Raw genomic sequence first — 21,381 nt, forward strand, 5'->3', positions numbered from 1 at the left:
CTATTGCCAGAATTAATAAATAAATACCCTTTCTGAAAACATCATAAGGTAGCAGCATAAAAGTTGAACTTCAAGATAGAAGCTAATAGACTAAAAATACCTCCACAGAACCATGTTTGGGTGGGTCAAGGATCAAGAGACACCGGAGTTGTTAACAGGCTATATCATATAACCTAAGTCTGCAGTAGGCCACACCATTTAGTTTCATGTCATTATAATCTACAATGATTGAACAAAACAAAATCAACTAACTGTGCATTTCTCTGAATATATGCCCTATCCATCCACCCTGACCATCTGACAGAGCCTCTCACACTCACAGTCATCAAAATAAAGAGGTAGAAGGCCGAGGGAGATGGCACATGTCTTCATGAGCAAAGATCTGTTTACTAATCCAAAGCCGAGCAATCACTCTCACAGAAATGTCCCATGTGACGTACACAACATTGTCCATCATAACTCAGTCTTTCATAGAGTCCAAAAATGTAAATTTTAAAAATTACCATCAAGGTGTCAACAGACAAAAATCACTGTATTATCTGAATGAAATCTTAGCAATCTTAGAAGAAATAATAGAACACAGATATATTGGATCATCTTAGCAATAAAATGTTAAGTGAAAAAGAAAATGACCAAAATCTTAGATTAAGTAAAATCCCATGTGAAGTTCAAAACCAACTCAACTTGACTCATTGTCATTCTCTCTCAGAAGAGAGCATAAAATAACACTGTGGTAGCCATGCCACTGGACCCTGCGCCAGGCTGTTTCATCTGGGTCACCCAGGAGGGGTGCGGGGGAGGACTGTCCCAGCACCAAAGGACCCAGCTCAGGCAGCCATGCTCATGGTCGCTCTCCACACCCTCAACCCAAGCTCACCCACGAATGAACTTATCCATGAAACGCATGGCCACAATCTCATAACCTCACACCACTCATACTCCAAGAGTAGCAATGTAAAATTTTGTGTTTGAATTGCCTGTCTTGCTAATTTTGTTCAATATCCAATGATTAGGAGCCATACACATGGTTGCTTAGTGATATCAAAAGTTTCTGGAATTAGTTCAGTTTTTAACTGAAAAAAAAATCAATAAGACATTTTTCGATGTCAGGAACAAGAGTTTTCTTGATCAAGGGATCTGTACAGCAGGAAGAACTCACACTCCTGTGTATGCACTTAACCCTAACAAGGGACCAGCAAATACTTAAAACTACTACTCATAGACATGAAAAAATACATTGATAGCAACACAATACTAGTGGGAGATTTCAACACCACTTTATCACCTCAAGATAGATCAACCAGACTCAAGCTTAGCAAGGACATACTCTATTTGAGGGAAGAAATGGAATAAAGGGGTTTAATAGATACATACAGGACACTTCATTCTCAAAAAGCTAAATACACATTCTTCTCAAGTGTGCATGGGACATTCTCCAAGATATACCACATGGTGGGCCACAAAACATACCTCCATAATATCAATAAGAAAGAGATTGTATCAACAAGCTTCTCAGACCATGATGCGCTGAAAATAAAAGAAACAGAAAATCAAAACAAACACGTGGAAATTAAACAGTTCACTACTGAACAACAAGTGGCTTAGAAAGAAATCAAAGAGGAAATCAAAAGATTCCTGAAAACGAATGAAAATGAGGACATGAGTTACGAGAACTTACAGGACATGGCAAAAGCTGTGTTAAGAGAAAAGTTTCTAGCTCTACAAGCATTCCTCAGGAAGAAAGCATGAACCCACATAAGTAACCTAACCTCACAGCTTAAGAGCTTGGAGAATGACCAGCAAAAGGAGCGCAATCCATGCAGGAGGAAGGAAATAATAAAACTTAGAGCAGAAATTAAGAAAATGGAAGTGAAAAAAAAAATCCGAAAGATCAGTGAAACCAAGAGCTGGTTCTTTGAGAAAATAAACAAGATTGATAAACTTCTAGCAAGACTTACAAAGAAAGAAAGAGAGAAAACTTGACCCTAATAAATGGAATCAGAAATGAAAAGGGGGACATCACAACAGAAACTACAGAAATTGAAAGGATCCTCAGAATTTAAAGTATCCTCAGAGATTACCTTGAGAAGCTTATGCCACGAGACAAGAAAACCTCGAAAATGGATAAATTCCTGTATTCCTATAGCCTCCTGATGCTGAACGAAGAAGACCTGGAATACTGAAACAGACCTATCACCATCAAAGAAATTGAAATGGTAATAAAAAGTCTCCCCAAACACAAAAGTCCTGGCCCAGATGGATTCACTGGTGAATTATTCCAAATCTTTGAAAAGGACTTACACCCAATTCTTTTAAAGTTTTTCCAGAAAATTGAAGAATCAAAAACACTTCCAAACAGTTTCTAAGAAGCACATATCACTTTCATACCAAAAGCAGACAGAGAAACCACAAAGAGTATTACAGGCTTATATCCCTGATGAACACAGAAGCAAAGATCCTCAACAAAATCCTAGCAAACAGAATCCAACAGCTCATCAAAAAGATCATACACATGTGCAGCCCTTCCATAGCTGAACACCCATGATCCTTGAAGCCACCTAACTACTTTCGGCACCAGCAGCTTCTTGCAGAAATGCCTCTAGACTGTGAACTAAGCCATGGCCCCATGCTGCCCCAGGAGGGGAAAGGTTTTTCTCTCTCAGCTTTTCCTTTCCACGGTGGCGACTTGGTGACCACCATCTTATAAGGCCCACTAAACATCAGTACCTTGCAATGATGCAATTTCTGGAAGAAATTTCCCTGGACTTAGTTACTAAAATACTAAAATACAGAAATCCAAAACCTCTTATCTCTTCATTCTCAGCGATGGAAAACAAATTATTAAATGCTGCCCTTTCAGAAGGTCTGTTTTTTGGGGGGAAGCTCCAAACAATAATAGTGAGTTTTCTGTTGAAGTATTGAATGTAATCAAAGTAAAGAGAAAGTAAAGTGAAAATTATCAGCTACACGGGCCGGGGGGGGGGGGGGGCGTGGGGATAGGATGGGAGGTATACTGGGGTTCTTGGTGGTGGAACATGTGCACTGGTGAAGGGATGGATGTTTGATCTTGTATGACTGAGACTTAAGCCTGAAAGCTTTGTAACTTTTCACATGGTGATTCAATAAAAAATTTTTAAAAAAAACTTTTCTTAAGGAAAATAAAAAAAAATAATAAAATTTACCATAGCAAATAAGACATATACCCTATTCTGGGGGCTGCTCACATCTTAACCTGTGTCATTCCTTTCTTATATTTTATGGGTACCTTTTGCTCTTTCTCCTCTGGGAAAGATTCTCACTCTCAATTCTTATAATTCCTGAGTTGGCAACAATTAAAATCTGCAGGCTATTTGTTCAATAAAATGTAATTAGGGGCTGGAGCGATAGTACAGCGGGTAGGGTGTTCGCCTTGTGGTCAACCCAAGTTCGATCCCCGGCATCCCATATGGTCCTCCAAGCACCGCCAGGAGTAATTCCTGAGTGCAAAGCCAGGAGTAACCCCTGAGCATCGCTGGGTGTGACCCAAAAAGCAAAATAAATAAATTAATAATAATAATAATAATAATAATAATAATTTTTTTGCTTTTTGGGTCACACCCAGTGATCCTCAGGGGTTACTCCTGGCTCATGCACTCAGGAATCATTCCTGGCGGTGCTCGGGAGACCATATGAGATGCTGGGAATCAAACTCGGGTCAGCCGCATGCAAGGCAGATGCCCTACCAGCTGTACTATCACTCCAGTCCCTAATAATAATCACTGTCATTGTCACTGTCACTGTCATTCCATTGCTCATTGATTTGCTCGAGCGGGCACTAGTATTGTCTCTCATTGAGAGACTTCTTGTTACTGTTTTTGGCATATCCAATACGCACGGGTAACTTGCCAGGCTCTGCCGTGCGGGCTCCATACTCTCGGTAGCTTGCCGGGCTCTCTGAGAGGGGCGGAGGAATCAAACACGGGTTGGCCGAGTGAAAGGCGAATGCCCAACCACTGTGCTATCACTCCAGCCCTAAGAATAATAATTTTTTTTAATAAAATAAAATAAAATGTAGTTAAATGCAACGATTTATGTCTTAATAATGTAACTTAAATAAAATCACTTTGGGGATTATGATTTACAAAGTTTATAATGTATCATTCCCAAACCCAACAATTACTCCTATAAGTAATCAGCCAGAAGACAGTGTCACATACACATCTGATTCACATTCACAAAATTGTTTTTCATAACTCAGTACTTCAGATAAGTCAAAAAGAGCAATTAGCAAAATTTCAGATAAGTCAAAAAGAGCAATTAGCAAAATTTACTAGCAAAATTTACTGTCAATAGGCATATAATTATAGTATATTTTCTCAATGGAATCTTATACAAAAGTTAAAATAAAAGAAGTACAGCTATACCAAATATATTGGATCATCCTAGCAATATTTGTTTAATTTTATGCAATTAAATATTAAGTAAAAATAAATTCCAAACAGTATGTCAAATATAATCTTGTGAACTCAAAAACAATAAAACTTTAAATACACGCTCGCTAAGCAATTGTGTGTATGAGTGTTAATACAGAAATTATATTCAAAACCAATGTATAATAAACAAAATAATTTAGATATGAAGGGGAGTAAAAATATATATATATAATTTTAATATGTAATATGGTACATTTCAACACTGAATTGATTGTAAACTCAAGATATTCATACTATTATTTTAATTCCTTTCAGTATATTAAAGATATAGCTCGTGAATGTAGAATTTTAATTATTTTTGACCCATGATTTTTAATTGAGAACGTCTCTTTCCTCTGGAAACAACTCCTATATAGTTGCCTGTAATTTCCAACTCCTTGAAAATAAATTCATTGGACAAACCAAATTGCAAATAAATGTGTTAGTTTATTACGTTCATTTTAATCACAAAAGGCAAATTTGAAAAAAGTCAATATCTGATAGAAATTATTTTTTTTTAATTAGTGAATTACTGTGAGGTGTAGTTACAGGCTTACAAACTTTCATGCTTGCGTTTTAGTCATACAATGATTGAGTACCCATCCCTCCACCAGTGCCCATTTCTTTGTCAAAATAATTTTTTTAAATAGTACCTAAGGAAATATTCATAAAATTGCTATTTGGGTAAACCTTTGTTGCTAGACATAGGTTTCTTAATCACCTCTGAGAGCACAAGTCCCTATGGTCTAAATCCTTCCACATTGTCACCTTTAGTATTGCACATAAATACTTCCTGGCTGCGAAGTAATGAGTCTTGAAGTGCAGAGAGATCAAAATACCCTCCTTATTCATTTAGGCAAAAATCTACCTACAAATGTGTCCAACAAGAATACATTAACAGAATTTCTCGGGCCAAGATGTAGCTTTTGCATATGTAAGAGCCTGGGTTTAATCCCTGGCAATTCAAAAAAATAAGAGTGTCCTATCAAATATGCCTATGCCTAAATTCATCAACTCTGACTTGCATCAGTCTTACCTTTAACTTTGGTCCATTATCTATATTCAGGACTTCTATTAAATCTGAGTTCAGCCTGTGCATTCACAAGTGAATGTGATTGCAGCATTAATAGAAGAAACTGGTAGCTAATTCAATATTTAGAGATGATCATTTCTAACCAAGAAATCTTCTGAAATCCCAGTAAACTGAAGGATCATTAGAATTAAAATGTGAATATATTTGAACCACAAGAGAACATGACAACTGTGGATTCTTCCCTGATCAAAACAAGATGATTTTGCATGCTTGGGTCATCCGGTAAGTGTTCTCTGCTATCTCACAAAAAATACAGTCAGACTGATCTTACATTGCAAAGATCTCAGCATAGGCAAAAAAAAGAAGTAATTGATGTGTGAGTTAAAATAACTACCAAGGCAGAAGAGATAGAAATAACAGGTAAGTTGCTTGCTTTGCACATGAGCTGTCTGGGTTCAGTCCCTGGAATCCCATATGGTCCCCAAGCACGTCCCAGAGATACTCCTGAGTGCAGAGCCAGGAGTAACCCCTGAGCATCACCGGTGTGACCCAAAAACAACAACACAAAGATGTATTTTAAAAAATTAAATCACTTATTTAATTTAATAAAACTTAATTTTTAAATAATTATCAATGTTATCCAGGGATACTGATTATATTAAATTTTTGCAAGACAGTAGATTTTTAGTTGCTGAATATTCTCTATGTGTAAACAGGCACACAATATTTTCTATTTCATATATTATTTTAATCTTCTTCATAAGCTTCCTAAGGTCAGGTGATATTAGAACCAAAGTATTTAGATAAGAAAACTCAATTATCTTGTTCAGATTCATGCAGTGAAGAAATAGACAATCCTACTCTAAAATAGACAAAATGATCAGACTTGAGTCTGGCTTCATTGGTTACTCCTGGATCAGCACTGAGGAATTACTCCTGGCTTGGGAGACCATATGGGATGCCTGGGATTAAATTTAGTTCAGCTGTGAGAAGGGCAAACACCCTACCCTTTGAAATATCACTCTGATTCTCCCTTAACTATTCTTAAACCACCCTCTCCTTTGGAAGTGTGACAATATTCTTCCTACTTTGTAATTCATCATCATCATCAACATCATCATCACCATCATCATCCCTTTGACTGTTGATTTTCTCCAGAGGTCTCAGTAACGTCTCCATTCTTCCTAGCCCTGAGATTTTAGAAGCCTCTCTTTACTCGTCCTTCCCAATGGTGCCCATTGGAGGCTATTTCAGGGTCAGGGGAATGAGACCCATCATTGTTACTGGTTTTGGCATATGAATACCACGGGAGCTTGCCAGGCTCTCCCATGTGAGCAGGAAACTCTTGGTTATATTAATTTGCAATTAATATTATTATATTAATATACTAATTTGCAATTAATAGAATATAAAAATGTCACAGAATTGTAAAATTTTGCATCCAGTTTTCTCTGAATATCATTCTACACATCCAAATTATATTTAAACATGTTTTGTTTCCTTTATTTTACATGTCACAGCAAATGTAATCTAAAAAATTATATTCTTATTAAAAACTGTATCTGTACAGTAAAATTTTTAAACTCTATTTCAACTTAAAGTTACCATACCAATATTTATACATCTATTTTTTGACAGGTGCTCTCTTTCTTTTTATCATCATATTTAGATTTAAATTTAAATAAAAATTTGCCCAAAAATTGAAATCCAGTGGGCAAGAGACAAGTGTGTAGGAATTCAACACCTCCCCCCACCAGACACACACACACACACACACACACACACACACACACACACCAAACCATGGGATATGTCCCTAGGTAAAATAGATTAGGTCTTATAATGCAAATGGTTTGCAAATGTGCACCTCAGAAAGAATAGCATAGCTGGCTAGGCTAGACTAGAAAGTAAATATCTGCAGGGTGCCAATGTGTGCCAAGGGAGCACAGAATAAAACTGTTTAGGACTTTTCAGATGTGGAGAGCTGCATGGGCAAAATTAGGATAGGAAATTGTCACGATTTTATATTTTTAAAGGTACTTGCTGATTTAAGAATGCCTGCTGAAGTAGCACAGCTTCTCTTTAATCCTCATGTATCTATTGTATGTTAGTGTTTCTCTCAACTTAAACCGTGTCAGCCAGTAGGGCAGCGATACTGTGTTGAATAAATGTCCAGCCTGGATAGACTGCCTGCCGAGCTCAGCTAAAGCTTGAACAGGCTCGTGTGTTTGTCTCATTCTCGGCAACTGACCCCTGATAGAGGCTGAAGGTCTCCATCCAATAGGCATTAGACACGTGTCTCCACAGTAAAGCAGAGAAAGAGAGAGACAGACAGACAAAGAAAGAGAGAGAGAGAGACTCAAGGACTAAAGTATATGAAAAAGAATATTAAAATTCATGAATAGCTTCTATTGGGGCTTAAAACATTATATCACACAGAGAATATTAATGTTTTGACCATGCTTCTAATCGCTGGGCTTCTACCTGACCTGACAGCGAACTCATTCAGTCATATTTTTCCCTGTTTAACATTGCTGACATGTATTTCAGAAAATGTTTGTAGATCATAGATATTCATGCATCACCTTATAAAGAAGCTCACCAAGAGACTATGTGTTTTTGTTAACTCAATAATCTAAGGAATTGAAAAATCCATGTGTATGGAATGCTATGCAGCTGTTAGGAAAAATGAAGTCATAAAATTCACCTATTGCCCGAGCTCTTATAGGTATAGGGTCGATCTCACAGTGATTCAATAAAAAAGTTTAGAAAAAAAGAAAAAAGAAAAAAATCCATATGTGTCTTAACTGTTAGTGTCAAGAAAGGCATAGTAATAAAAAATGCATGGTATGAGTGGATGAGGTGCTAGGAAAACAAACTAGGAGATGGCCCAATTAAAATGTTTATATTGGAGCCAGAAAGACAATAGAGCAGGTAATGCTGCATTGTTTTGTTTTGTTTTGTTTTGTTTTGTTTTGTTTGATGGGGAGGCAAGAAAGTGGTGGGTTTGGGGCGCACCCAGCGGTGTTCAGGGCTTCCTTACTCTCCTGGCTCTGCACTCAAGATTCATCCCTGGTGGGGCCAGGGCTCTAACCCAGGTGGGACACAAACAAAGCCCCTGCTCTGCCCACTTACTATCTCTCTGGTGCCCAGGGCAAGGACATCTTGCACGTGATGACCCCAGTCACCACATTAGCCCCCTGAGCCCCACCAGAAGAGATCCCTGACTGCAGAGACAGGAGTAAGCCCTGAGAACCACTGGGAATGGCCCAAAAACCAAAGGAAAGGAAATAGATCTCAACCTACCACAGTGCCAAAGCTCTCATAAGTATCAACGCTCTCATCTCTCCTTTGAGGATGGAGATAGAGTCGCTTAATAAGTAAATTATTCCAAAAACAGGTTAGCTAATTGCACAAGGTTCCACTCTGCTTCCAACTTTAAAACTGGGGATTGATCAAAGCGACTAAGTCTAGAAATCTTAAGCTTAGTCACTGTTTAACTTAGCTCACATATAAATTCTTTGATCTCTTTCTTTTCTATTTTTGGGAGGTCACACCCGGAGGTACTCAGGAGTTACTCCTGCTTTTGCACTCAGGAATTACTTCTGGAGTTGCTCAGGTGACCATATGGGATGCTGGGGCCCAGGTCAGCCATATGCAAGGCAAACTCCCTACCGGCTGTACTATCACTCCGGCCCCAGCTGTGCACTTCTTAATTAAAATTGATTAACTCACCAAGCATCACTAAACTAAACGTGGCCATGGAGGTTCCTGGCTGTAGAAGCACAAACAATGCACTGCCCCCAGGCCACATTCTCTACCATATAGTCCCAAAGCCAATTGTCACTAAAAGGTGGAGTGGGCACTTGAGTAGAATTTAAATTGCCCTGGGGGAGAGACAGACAGAGAGACAGAGACAGAGAGACAGAAAGAGATAAAGAAATATATGACCTCTGTGATTACCAGTGAGTAATCAGGAAAGATTATTTCTCCTTAGCATAAAAATAAATAAAACATGTGTTGTAAGCAGGAACACAATAAATAATATAGAAACAACCAGAGTGCAATACTGACTCAGAGAAAAATTATGAAGAGGAGAAGATTGGTAGTGGTGGTGATTACGGTGATGAGTAAGACTCATAGTGGCTCTATAGAAACTTGGGAGCAAATACAGAAAATTATTCTGCTACCAATGAACAGCATATCCCAAAGAGTAGACCATTTCACTTTTACCTTAATCTCACACCTTTGACAGTAGAAAGATTTATTGTGACTAATGACATTTATGACATTTCTTTTTTTTATTTTTGTATTAAATAGACCTGTGAGATAGACCCTTACAAAGCTGTTTATGACTAGTTTCAGTCATACAATGTTTCACTATCCATCCCTCCACCAGTGTACATTTCCCAGCTCCAATGTCCCCAGGTTCCCTCCCATCAGTCCCCCACAAACAGTCTGCCTCTATAACAGGAACTCTTCTCTCTCTCTCTCTCTCTCTCTCTCTCTCTCTCTCTCTCTCTCTCTCTCTCTCTCTCTCTCTCTCTCATATCCCTCTGTCCATCTCTCTGTTTCTCTCATCCCTCTGTTGATCTATTGCTCTCTCTTGTCCCTCTCTCTCTCTTTCTCCCTCTTTCTCTCTCTCTCTATGTCTCTCTCCTTTTGGGTACTGTGCATTGTGGTTTGCAATACAAATACTGAAAGGTGATCAGGTATATCCCTTCACCTACTTTTAATACTCAGGTCTTGTCCAGCATGATAATTTCCAGCAATTATTGTCATATTGGTCTTTTCTCTATTGTTCCTACACTCTGCCCTACACACACTTGTGGTTGATTCCAGTCACTGACCAGTTCTCCTATTCCCTGTTTTCCTTGGCTATATTACTCATATATATATGTATATATATACATATATGTGTATATATATACAGAGAGAGATAAACAGAGACATATATACCACAAATGAATTCAGTCATTCTATATCTGTCTCTATCCTTCTGACTCTTTTCACTCAGCATGATACTCTCCATGTCTATTCATTTATAGGTAAGTTTCATGACTTCATTTTTCCTAACAACTGCATAGTATTCCATTGTGTAGATGAGCCATAGCTTCTTTATCCATTCATCTGTTCTCAGATGCTCGGGTTGTTTCCAGACTCTGACTATTGTGAATAGTGCTACAATAAACATAGGAGTGCAGATGGCGTTTCTGCTGTGTGTTTTTGGATCCCCAGGTTATGTTCCCAGAAGTGGTATTGTTGGGTCAAATTGGAGCTCAATTTCTAGTGTTTTGAGAAGTGTCCATATTGTTTTCCAAAAAGGGCTGAACCAGATGGCATTCCACCAGCAGTGAAGGAGAGCCCCTTTCTCCCCACATCCGTGCCAGCACTGGTAGATCTTGTTCTCTTGGTTGTGTGCCAGTCTTGTGGTATGAAATAATATCTCATTGTTCTTTTGATTTGCATCTCATTGATGATTAGTGATGAAGAGCCTTTTTCATGTGACTTTTGGCCGTTCAGATCTCTTCTTTGAGGAAGTTCTTGTTCATTTCATCGCCCCATTTTTTGATGGGAGTGGATGGTTTTTTTGAAAGTTTAATCAGTGCCTGCTACATATTTGGTATGAACCCTTATCAGAAGGCTTTTAGGTGAATAACTTTTCCCATTCCATAAACTGTCTTTGTATCTTGGTCACTGTTTCTTTTGAGGTTCGGAAGCTTCTTGGTTTAGTATAGTCCCATTTGTTTATCCTTGCTTCTACTTGCTTGGTCAGGGGCGTTTCTTCTTTGAAGATTCTTTAGCTTCAATATCGTGGAAGGTTTTGCCTACATTTTCTTTATTGTATCTTATAGATTCCGGTCTGATATTGAAGTCTTTAATCCATTTTGATATGACTTTTGTGCATGGTGTTAGATAGAAGTCTGAGTCCAGTTTTTTTGCATGTAGCTCTCAAGTTATGCCAGCACCATTTCTTAAAGAGGCTTTCCTTACTTCACTTCATATTTCTCATATTTCTTGCTCCATTATCAAAGATTAAATGATAATACATATTAGGATTTGTGTCAAGATATTCCATGCTATTCCACTGATCGGTGGGTCTACCTTTATTCTAATACCATGCTGTTTTTTTAACAGCCAATTTTATTTATTAATTTTAACTTCCACAATTCCTTTGGTCAGAAAAAAAAGTAACAATATGGAAGATAGAAAATTTGATCATTGGCAATATTTATAATCTCTCAAATTGGCCTGCCTATCCAAAACTGGGGAAAAAATCTTTGTGACCTTTTCCTTTAAAAAAAAATGAATCACCATGAAGTACAGTGAAAGACTTACAAACTTTTGTGTTTACGTTTCAGTCATACAATGATCAAGTATCCATTCCTTCTCCAGAATGATCCCAGGATCCCTCCCACTACCCCCACCCCATCTCCCCCACCCCACCCCACCTCAGTGGCAAGGCTTTCCCTTTTGCTCTCTCTCTCCTTACGGGTGTTGTGATTTGCAGTAGAGGTATTGAACAACCCCATAAGAAAATGGGATGATGAAATGGGACGATATAACAGAAACTTTCTCAAAGATGAAATCCGAAAGGCCAAAGCGCACATGAAAAATGCTCTTCATCACTAATCATCAGGGAAATGCAGATCAAAACAATAATGGGATATCATCTCACACCACAGAGTCTGGCCCACATCCAAAAGAACAAAAGCAACCAGTGTTGGCAAGGATATGGGGAGAAAGGAACTCCCCTTCACTGCTGGTGAGAATGCCAACTGGTTCAACCCTTTTGGAAAACAGTATGAATGCTTCTCAAAATATTACAAATTGAGCTCCCATTTGACCCAGCAATACCACTTTTGGGAATATATCCCAGAGAAGCAAAAGAGTATAGCAGAAATGACACCTGCTCTTGTATGTTCATTGCAGCACTGTTTACAATAGCCAGAATCTGGAAAAAATCCGAGAACAAATGACTGGTTAAAGAGACTTTGGTACATCTACACAATGGAATACTCTGCAGCTGTTAGAAAGGATGAAGTTATGAAATTTGCATATAAGTAGATCAACAGGGAGAGTATTACGTTAAGTAAAATGAGTCAGAAAGAGAGGGACATACATAGAAAGATTGCACTCATTTGTGGAATATGAAGTAACAGAATGAAATACTTACACCCAAGAATAGTAGAGATGAATACCAGGAGGATTGCTCCATGGCTTGTAAACTGGCCTCACATGCTGGGGGGGAAAGGCAACTCAGATAGAGATGGGAACACCAAGTATGGGGTACTTGGAGGGTCCGCTCAGAATGGGAGTTGTGTGCTAAAAGTAGACTATAGACCAAATGATGGCCATTCAATACCACGCTGTTTTAATTACTACCACTTTGTAGTGTAGTTTGAAGTTGGGGAAGGTAATGCCTCTCATTTTCTTTTTTTCAAAGATTGCTTTAGCTATTCATGAAAGGATATGTTTTATATGAATTCCAGGAGTATTTGATAAATTTCTTTGAAAAATGTTCTGACTATCCTTAGGGATCTGTATCTTAGGGATTTGAATCTGTATAATACTTTGAGGAGTATTTCCATTTTGATAATGTTACTTCTCCCAATCCATGAGCAGGGGATGTGTTTCCATTTCCTTGGGTCTTCTTTTATTTCTTGAAGTAGCATTTTGCAATATTCTTTGTACAGACACTTTACCTATCCTTAGTTAAGCTGATTCCGAGGTACTTGATTTTCTGAGGCACAATTGTGAATGGGAATTTTTTTAATGTTTCTTTCTTCTCTTTCTTCATTTGCATATATGAACACCATGGACTGTTGGGTATTGATTTTATAACCTGCCACTTTACTATACAAATCTATTGTTTCTAGGAGCTTCTTGGCAGAGGTTTTAGGGTTCTCTAAGTATAGTCTCATGTCATCTGCAAATAGCTAGAGCTTGACTTCTTCCTTTTCTATCTGGAAGCCCTTAACATCTTTTTTTTCCTAATTGCTAATGCAAGTACTTCCAGGACTATATCTAATAGAAATGGCAAGAGTGTACATCCTGCCCTGACCCTGATCTTACAGCTAAAGCTTTTATTTATTTCCCCATTGATAATAATATTTGTTGTGAGGTTGTGGTAGATGGCTTTGACTATATTGAGGAAAGTTTCTTCAATTTCCATTTTGTTTAGAGATTTCATCATAAACAGGTGCTGGATCTTGTCAAATGCTTTCTCTGCATCTACTGATATGATCATATGGTTTTATCTTTCCTTTTATTGATATTATGAATTGTGTTAATTTACTTTCAAATTATAACTGCTATTATTTATATAGATTATATAATTATTAATTTATATGATGAATTATCTGAATTGACTTGTGAAATCATTCTTGCATCCCCAGGATAAATTTCACTTGGTCCTGGTGTATGATATTCTTGATGAATCATTGAATTCTGTTTGCTAGAATTTTGTTGAGGATCTTTGCATCTGTGTTTATCAGGGATATCAGCCACGATTTGTTTTGTAGTGTCTCTGTCTGCTTTTTGGTATCAGGATGATAGGTGCCTCATAGAAACTGTTTGGGAGCATTTCTGTTTCTTCAATTTCCTGGAAAAGCTTGAAAACAACTGGTTATACTTCTTCTCTAATGTTTGAAAGAATTCACTAGTAAATCCATCTGCACCTGGTCTTTACTTTTGGGAAGACTTTTGATGACTATTTCAATTTCCTTGATAGTGATAGGTCTATTCAGATATTCCAAATCTTCTTGGTTCAGCCTTGGAAGGTTACAGGAATCCAGGAATTTATCCATTTCTTCTAGGTACTCTTGTTCTGAGGCATATAGACTCTCAAAGTAATCGCTGATGATCTATTGAATTTCTGTGGTTTCTGTTGTGATGTCCCTCTTTACAGTTCTGATTCAGTTTATTAGGGTTCTCTCTCTCACTCTTTCTTTGTGAGTCTTGCTAATGGTTTATCAATCTTGTTTACTTATACAAAGAACCAGCTCTTGGTTTCATTGATCTTTTGGATTGTTTTTGGGAATCCAGCTCATTGGTTTCTGCTCTAAGTTTTATTATTTCTTTCCTCCTGCCTAGTTTGGGCTCCTTTGGTTGGTCATTTTCTAAGATCTTAAGTTGTGAAGTCAAGTTGTTGATGTGGGCCCTTTCTTCCTTCCTGATAAACACTTGCAGAGCTATAGACTTTGCCCTTAACACTGCTTTAGCTGTGTCCCGCAAGTTCTAGTAGCTCATGTCCTCATTCTCATTCATTTCCAGGAATCTTCTTATTTCTTCATTGATTTCTCCATGGGTTTTCAGCATTGAGCTGTTAAATTTCAAGGTGCTTGATTTGATTCTCCATTTCTTTGTGTGATTAATTTCTATCTTCAGTTCATCATGGTTTGAAAAGATAGTTGATACAATTTCTATCTTCTTGATTCTATTGAGATGTTTTGTGGCCCAGTAAGTAGTCTATCTTGGAAAATGTTCCATGTGCATTGGAGAAGAATGTGTATTCAGATCTGTGGGGATGAAATGTCCTGTGTATATCTACTAGCCCACTCTCTTCCATTTTTCCTTCAGAGCCAGTACTTGCGCTGAGTTTTAGTCTTGTTGATCTATCAAAAGTTGATAAAGTGGTGCTGAAGTCTCCGACTACTATTTAATTGCTACCAATAGCCTCCTTAAAGTTTTTTAGCAGTTGTTTTCAGTGTTTTTCAGGCAACTTTTTGGGTATGTATATATGTGTGTGTGTGTTTATATATAAACATATATATTTTAGGAATGTAGTTTCTTCCTAATGTACATATTCCTTGATTATTAAAAAAATGGCCTTTGTATCCCTTCTAACTTTTCAGTCTGAGATCTATGTTTTCAGATGCTAGCATGACCACCTGACTTTTTTGAGGGAGTTGTTTGCTTGGACTGGTTTCCATCCCTTGACTTTGAGTTTGTGTTTCCTCTGACTTTCAAATGTGCTTCTTATAAGAAAAAGAAGTTGGATTCAGTTCTTTAATCCATTTTACCACTCTGTGTCTCTTAATTGGTGCAGTTAGACCATTGACATTGAGAAAGATTATTGTCATGAGGTTTTGTGCTCTTTCTGTAGATGTTTGTTTTGTTTGTAGGTTTAATTTTATCTTACAGTAGCCCCTTCAGATCTTCTTTTAAGGTTGGTTTTGAGTCTATGAAGTTCCTAAGCTGTTGTTTATCCATGAAGTAGTGTATAATTCCTTTGAGTCTAAGTGAGAGTCTAGCTGGATAAAATATTCTTGGTGAGGCATTCATTTCATTGAGCGTTTTTCACTATATCACACCATTGTCTTCAGCCCCGGATGGTTTTGTCTGATAAGTCTGCTGTAAACCTAAGGGATGCTACTTTGTCTGTGATTTCCTTCTTTGATCTTGCTGCTTGCAGTAATGTGTCTTATCTATGATATTCATCGTTCTAATTACAATATGTCTTGGAGATTATGTATGTGGGTATTCCTTGCTGAGGCTTCAGGGCTCTTTTCTTCATCCACTCCTACATTCTTTTACCATGATGCTAGAGTAGTATGGAGAAGGATTCCTCAATTTCACTAATATGATATGCTTTCAAAAAAAAGAGAAAAACCTCAAAATACATCCCCTCAACCAGGATGATGGCTCAAGTGGCAGAACAGTTGTATGATTGAGACTCTGGGTTCAATTCACAGACCAACTATCCCTCCCCTGTACTCCAGATGTGACCCCCTTGGCAAATAAGCACCAATGTAAAGACAGTACTTATGAGGAGGTCACTACAATAAAATATATGTGTATAAATAAATATGTATATGTGTGTATATCCCACATAATATAAGATAATTACTTTATGGATTAAATACTTTACAGAAATATTAAAACTTAGGTGACGCAACATGTTAAACCTTTTCAATGGTTTATTACAAATTGAGTATGAATGGACTCAACACTTTAGTTTTAGAACAGTCCTGGCTGCGATTGAATATGGAGAGACCTGGAGTTTGAGTGCAAGGAAAATATCCAAATGGCAGTCCTATACAGATAACCAAGTAAGCAGGTGATCTGTGTATACACAGGAAACTCTGTATATTTGCATTACCTAAAAATGATGGTATTTCAACTTCTAATCTTTCATAAGGAGCAGTGGAAATGAACAATGGAAGCTACAACACAGACTTCATCCTTCTGGGGTTCTCTGAATGGCCGCAACTGGAACGCATTATCTCCGTGGTTATCCTCATCTTCTATGTTGTGATTCTGGGGGGAAACACAATGATCATTCTGGTGTCTCACCTAGACACACAACTCCACACACCCATGTACTTCTTCCTCTCCAATCTATCCTTCCTGGATCTCTGTTATACCAACAGTGTTATACCCCAGATGCTGGTAAATCTTTGGGGTCCAGTAAAATCCATTTCTCGTCTTAGGTGTATGGTCCAAGCTTCCATCTCCCTGGGACTGGGTGCCACAGAGTGTCTGCTCTTGGCTGTCATGGCCTATGACCGCTATGCTGCTGTGTGCCAGCCTCTGCACTACACGGTGATAATGCACCCCCAGCTCTGCCACAGGATGGTCATAACTTCCTGGTTAGGTGCTGCTGGCTGTTCCTTATCTGTTTCACTCTTGACATTCTCATTGCCAAGATGTGGGCACCAAAAGGTGGATAATTTCTTCTGTGAGATCCTGGATCTCATCAAGACTGCTTGCACCTATTCAAAGGTACTTGAGGTAGTTGTCCTTGCTCTCTCAGTGGTATTTCTTCTGGTGCCTCTATCAGCAATTCTTGTCTCCTATGGCGTCATCACTCGCGCTGTCATGAGGATCAAGTCAGCAACAAGATGGCGGAAGCTCCTCAACACCTGCGGCTCCCACCTCACCGTGGTGACCCTCTTTTATGGGGCTCTCATGTCTATGTACATGAGGCCACAGAATAGCTCTACCCAAAATGAGGGAAAGTTCTTTGCTCTGGTGTATGTGATACTTATACCAAGCCTTAACCCACTCATCTACTCTTTAAGAAACAAAGATGTAAAGAATGCAGTCAAGAAAATCCTGTATGTCAAAAACTGGTCAGAAAAGTTATGAGAAACATGAAAAATCAGTGCAGTGAGCTACAGAAAAAACATTGGTCTTGGACAACAGAAAGTGATATTGTTCAATATTTTTCAATTATTATTGCCTGGGATTTTGCCGAGTACCAATAATTTTACTAGATCTGTGCTTTTTAGAGAGATATGGTAAGAAGAGAGTAAAATGCATAAATGAAATGCAACTCATTAGTGGGGAAAGCGTCATGATTATTAGAAAATGCATAGAGAAAAGTGTAATGAATGTTTATGGTGAGCTAGTCATAGATATATGTACCAAGTATTGAGAATAGATTTTAAGTAACACATGTCCTAATGTTGAATAACTCTGGACAATGACTTTATTTCACACAGTTGCCTGTCTCTTCCATTCACCTGTTACTAACTTTCTTCTACCTTCAGTTTCAATGTATAACTTCCTTCTACCTTCAGTTTCAATTTAACTGGGCAACATACATGGGGGAAGGCTAATTTCCATCAACACAAGGCCAACAAAGTGATAAGTGCAAATTTCAGGTCATCTGCTCAAATTAAAAGCTCTTCCCCCTACTTGCTTGTTGAATGACATAAATGAAAACTGTAGCTTGCTTTGAAAGAACTTTGGAGGATTGCTGGGTGTGGGAGAAAGGAAGTAAGAAGGAAGGAAGGAAGGAAGGAAGGAAGGAAGGAAGGAAGGAAGGAAGGAAGGAAGGAAGGAAGGAAGGAAGGAAGGAAGGAAGGAAGGAAGGAAGGAAGGAAGGAAGGAAGGAAGGAAGGAAGGAAGAAAGGAAGGGAGGGAGGGAGGGAGGGAGGGAGGGAGGGAGGGAGGGAGGGAGGGAGGGAGGAAGGAAGGAAGGAAGGAAGGAAGGAAGGAAGGAAGGAAGGAAGGAAGGAAGGAAGGAAGGAAGAAAGAAGTGAGTTTTAGGAAGGAAGAAGAAAGAAAGAAGAAAGCTTGCCTCTAGAAATTTAAATTTTACTTTCCAAAGTTACTTTCCATTGGAAATGTGAATTTTTGAGCTCTGAAAAAGAATATCAATTATTCATTGTGAAAATAATAATAACAAGTCTTGCAATTTAAGTTTAGTTGCTTAAATCCTCTGTCTTCTATGCTCAGTAGAAAATTTGCCTCATCATCTGAGATGCAATGCTCTTACATAGCTAGTTGATTCATCCTATCAAGTCCATACAAAATATATCCACATCAGTGTTTTGGCTTTCTATCATTTTATGCGCTCCTTTGTATTTATATTTAAAGTAAAGACATTAGTGAGCTTTTCACCAATGTAGTTTTTCAGTGTCTAAATTGGTTTCTCACGAATATATTCTAACAATGTCTGTGGCAATAACAAGTTCAAGAAATTATAAAAATTTTTTGTGTAATCTGTAGCATTGTAGCATTGTCGTCCTGTTGTTCATCGATTTGCTCGAGTGGGCATCAGTAATGTCTCTATTGTATGACTTGATGTTACTGTTTTTGGCATATCAAATATGCCACAGGGAGCTTGCCAGGCTCTGCTGTGTGGGCAGGATACTCTTGGTAGCTTGCCGGGCTCTCTGAGAGAGACAGAGGAATCAAACTCGAGTTGGCCGCGTACAAGGCAAACACCCTACCCACTGTGCTATTGCTCCAGTCCTTTGTGTAATCGGTACATATAACAAATGTCTATTTGGGGCTGGAGTAATAGCACAGCAGGTTGGGCATTTGCCTTGCACACAGCCAACCCAGGTTTGGTTCCCAGCATTCCAAATGGTCCCCTAAGCACTGCCAGGAATAATTCCTTCGTGCATGAGCCAGGAGTAACCCTTGTGCATTTCTGGGTGTGACCCAAAAAGAAAAAAAAAGTTTATTTGATAACAAAAAATGGGGGGCCGGAGAGATAGCACAGCGGGTAGGGCGTTGACCCGGGTTCGATCCCCAGCATCCCATATGGTCCCCCAAGCACCGCCAGGAGTAATTCCTGAGTGCAAAGCCAGGAGTAACCCCTGAGCATGGATGGGTGTGACCCCCCAAAAAAAAGATAACAAAAAATGAGTATCATCTTCATTATTTTTTTTACATCTAAGAAAATGAAACACCTGGAACTTTAGGAGTGAAAAGGACAGTTGAGTTTTTCATGTCTATCATATAATAGAATCTTCATCATAACCCTTGACTTCAATATACACAAATGTGTTTGTAACTGGTAAAGGGAAGGGAAAAAGCAAACATTCCTCGTTTTCTCATAGACAAGATAGAATGACAACTAACATTTTGGGGTAATGCAAAAATTTAGGTAGCACCATGATTGGTGGTCCTCTAGTAAGCCTGAGTACAAATATCTACCATATAATTGTGATTTTATATAACCTCTTGAGGGGTCACAGCAATGACAGAGCAGTTATGGCACTTGCCTTGTATGCAGCCAATCCAAATTTTATCCCCAGCATCCCGTATGGGCCCCCGAGCCTGCCAAGAGGGATTCCTGAGTTCAGAGCCAGGCGTAACCCCAGAGCATCACAAGGTTTTGGCCCAAAACTAAAAAAGTAAAATAAAACTAAAAACCACTGGAAGGGAGATGATGAAAATAAAGATAAAGCAGATAGGGCCTGGACATCGTGGTGGAGTGGCAATGGCTCTCGTTATGTGTGCAGTACAGAGACACTGTCTTCCTAACTCATCAGCAGTAACACAATAATAATCATGGTACTTGACCTGTTATCAGAACTCTGTCTCAGAAATACACGTTAAATGCTTGAAATGCCCTGGCACTCAAATTAAAGTTTCCTACAACAATATATTGTTGGTAGTGTGAAAATAGACCTCATTAATCATTTGTTCTTTTATTTATCTCCTGTTACATAAAAATTTGTCAAAAAAAGAACTGGAACTTCTAGAAATGATTATTGTGGATAGAGTCCCCTACCCACACTGAAAACTCTTAAATATCTTAGAAAGTAAAAATGTTTCTATGTTGACATCATGAAACAATTTATTTTAAAAAATCTAAAGCTGGTTCTTTTCCTACTGCTATTGTTTCTTAGTGAGGACATATGTTTTGTGAACTCAGAGTATAAAACTGACCTACTTATTTTTCTTTATGGTTATTATTTTCCAATTTTTTTCATAAACCCTATTTAACTACTAACAGAAATTCAGTGTCTTCATCTTTTCTGTTATGAGAACTATACCACAATTCAAAATTCAAAAGGGACTCCATTGAGTTTTCACACTCTTGTCAAAATAAACAACTACCATTTCTGAAAACATCACAAAGTAGCAAGATAAAAGTTCTTCTGCAAGATATAAGCTAATAAGCTAAAAATAACTACACAAAACCGTGTTTGGGTGAGTCAAGGATCAAAAGACAATGGTTGTATTATGACCTAAGTCTGCAGTAGACTGAACCATCAAGTTTCATGTGTTTAGAATCTATAATGTTTGAATAAAGCAAAATCAACTGTATACTTCCTTGAATATATTCCCTATTCCATCCACCCTCACCATCTGACAGAGCCTCTCACAGCTGGCATCAAATTAAAGAGGCAGAAGGCAGAGGGAGGTGGCTCATGACTTCATGCGAAGATCTGTTTACTAATCCAAAGCCCAGCAATCACTCTAACATAAATGTCCCATGTTACATACATTAACATTGTTCATCATAATTCAGTCTTCCACAGAGACCAAAAATTTAAATTTTTAAAATTACCACCAACGTGTCAATAGATAAAATCACTGTATTTTCTCAGTGAAATCTTCGTAGAAATAATAAAACACAGATATCTGGGATCATCTTAGCAATAAAAGGTTAAGTGAAAAAAGAAAATGACCGAAATCATAGATTCA

At 38.1% G+C, this 21,381-nt stretch overlaps 1 protein-coding gene across 1 annotated transcript; it reads left to right on the forward strand.

Moving 5' to 3' along the window:
* Positions 1-16,638: 16,638 nt before the first annotated feature.
* LOC101540795 (olfactory receptor 2J3-like) lies at positions 16,639-17,577 on the forward strand. Its single transcript, XM_012935840.2, has one exon. The coding sequence runs from the start codon at positions 16,639-16,641 to the stop codon at positions 17,575-17,577; it is 939 nt and encodes a 312-aa protein (XP_012791294.2).
* Positions 17,578-21,381: the final 3,804 nt, after the last annotated feature.

The sequence above is a fragment of the Sorex araneus genome, chromosome 2, assembly GCF_027595985.1.
Source record: "Sorex araneus isolate mSorAra2 chromosome 2, mSorAra2.pri, whole genome shotgun sequence".
NCBI classification, from domain to species: domain Eukaryota; kingdom Metazoa; phylum Chordata; class Mammalia; order Eulipotyphla; family Soricidae; genus Sorex; species Sorex araneus.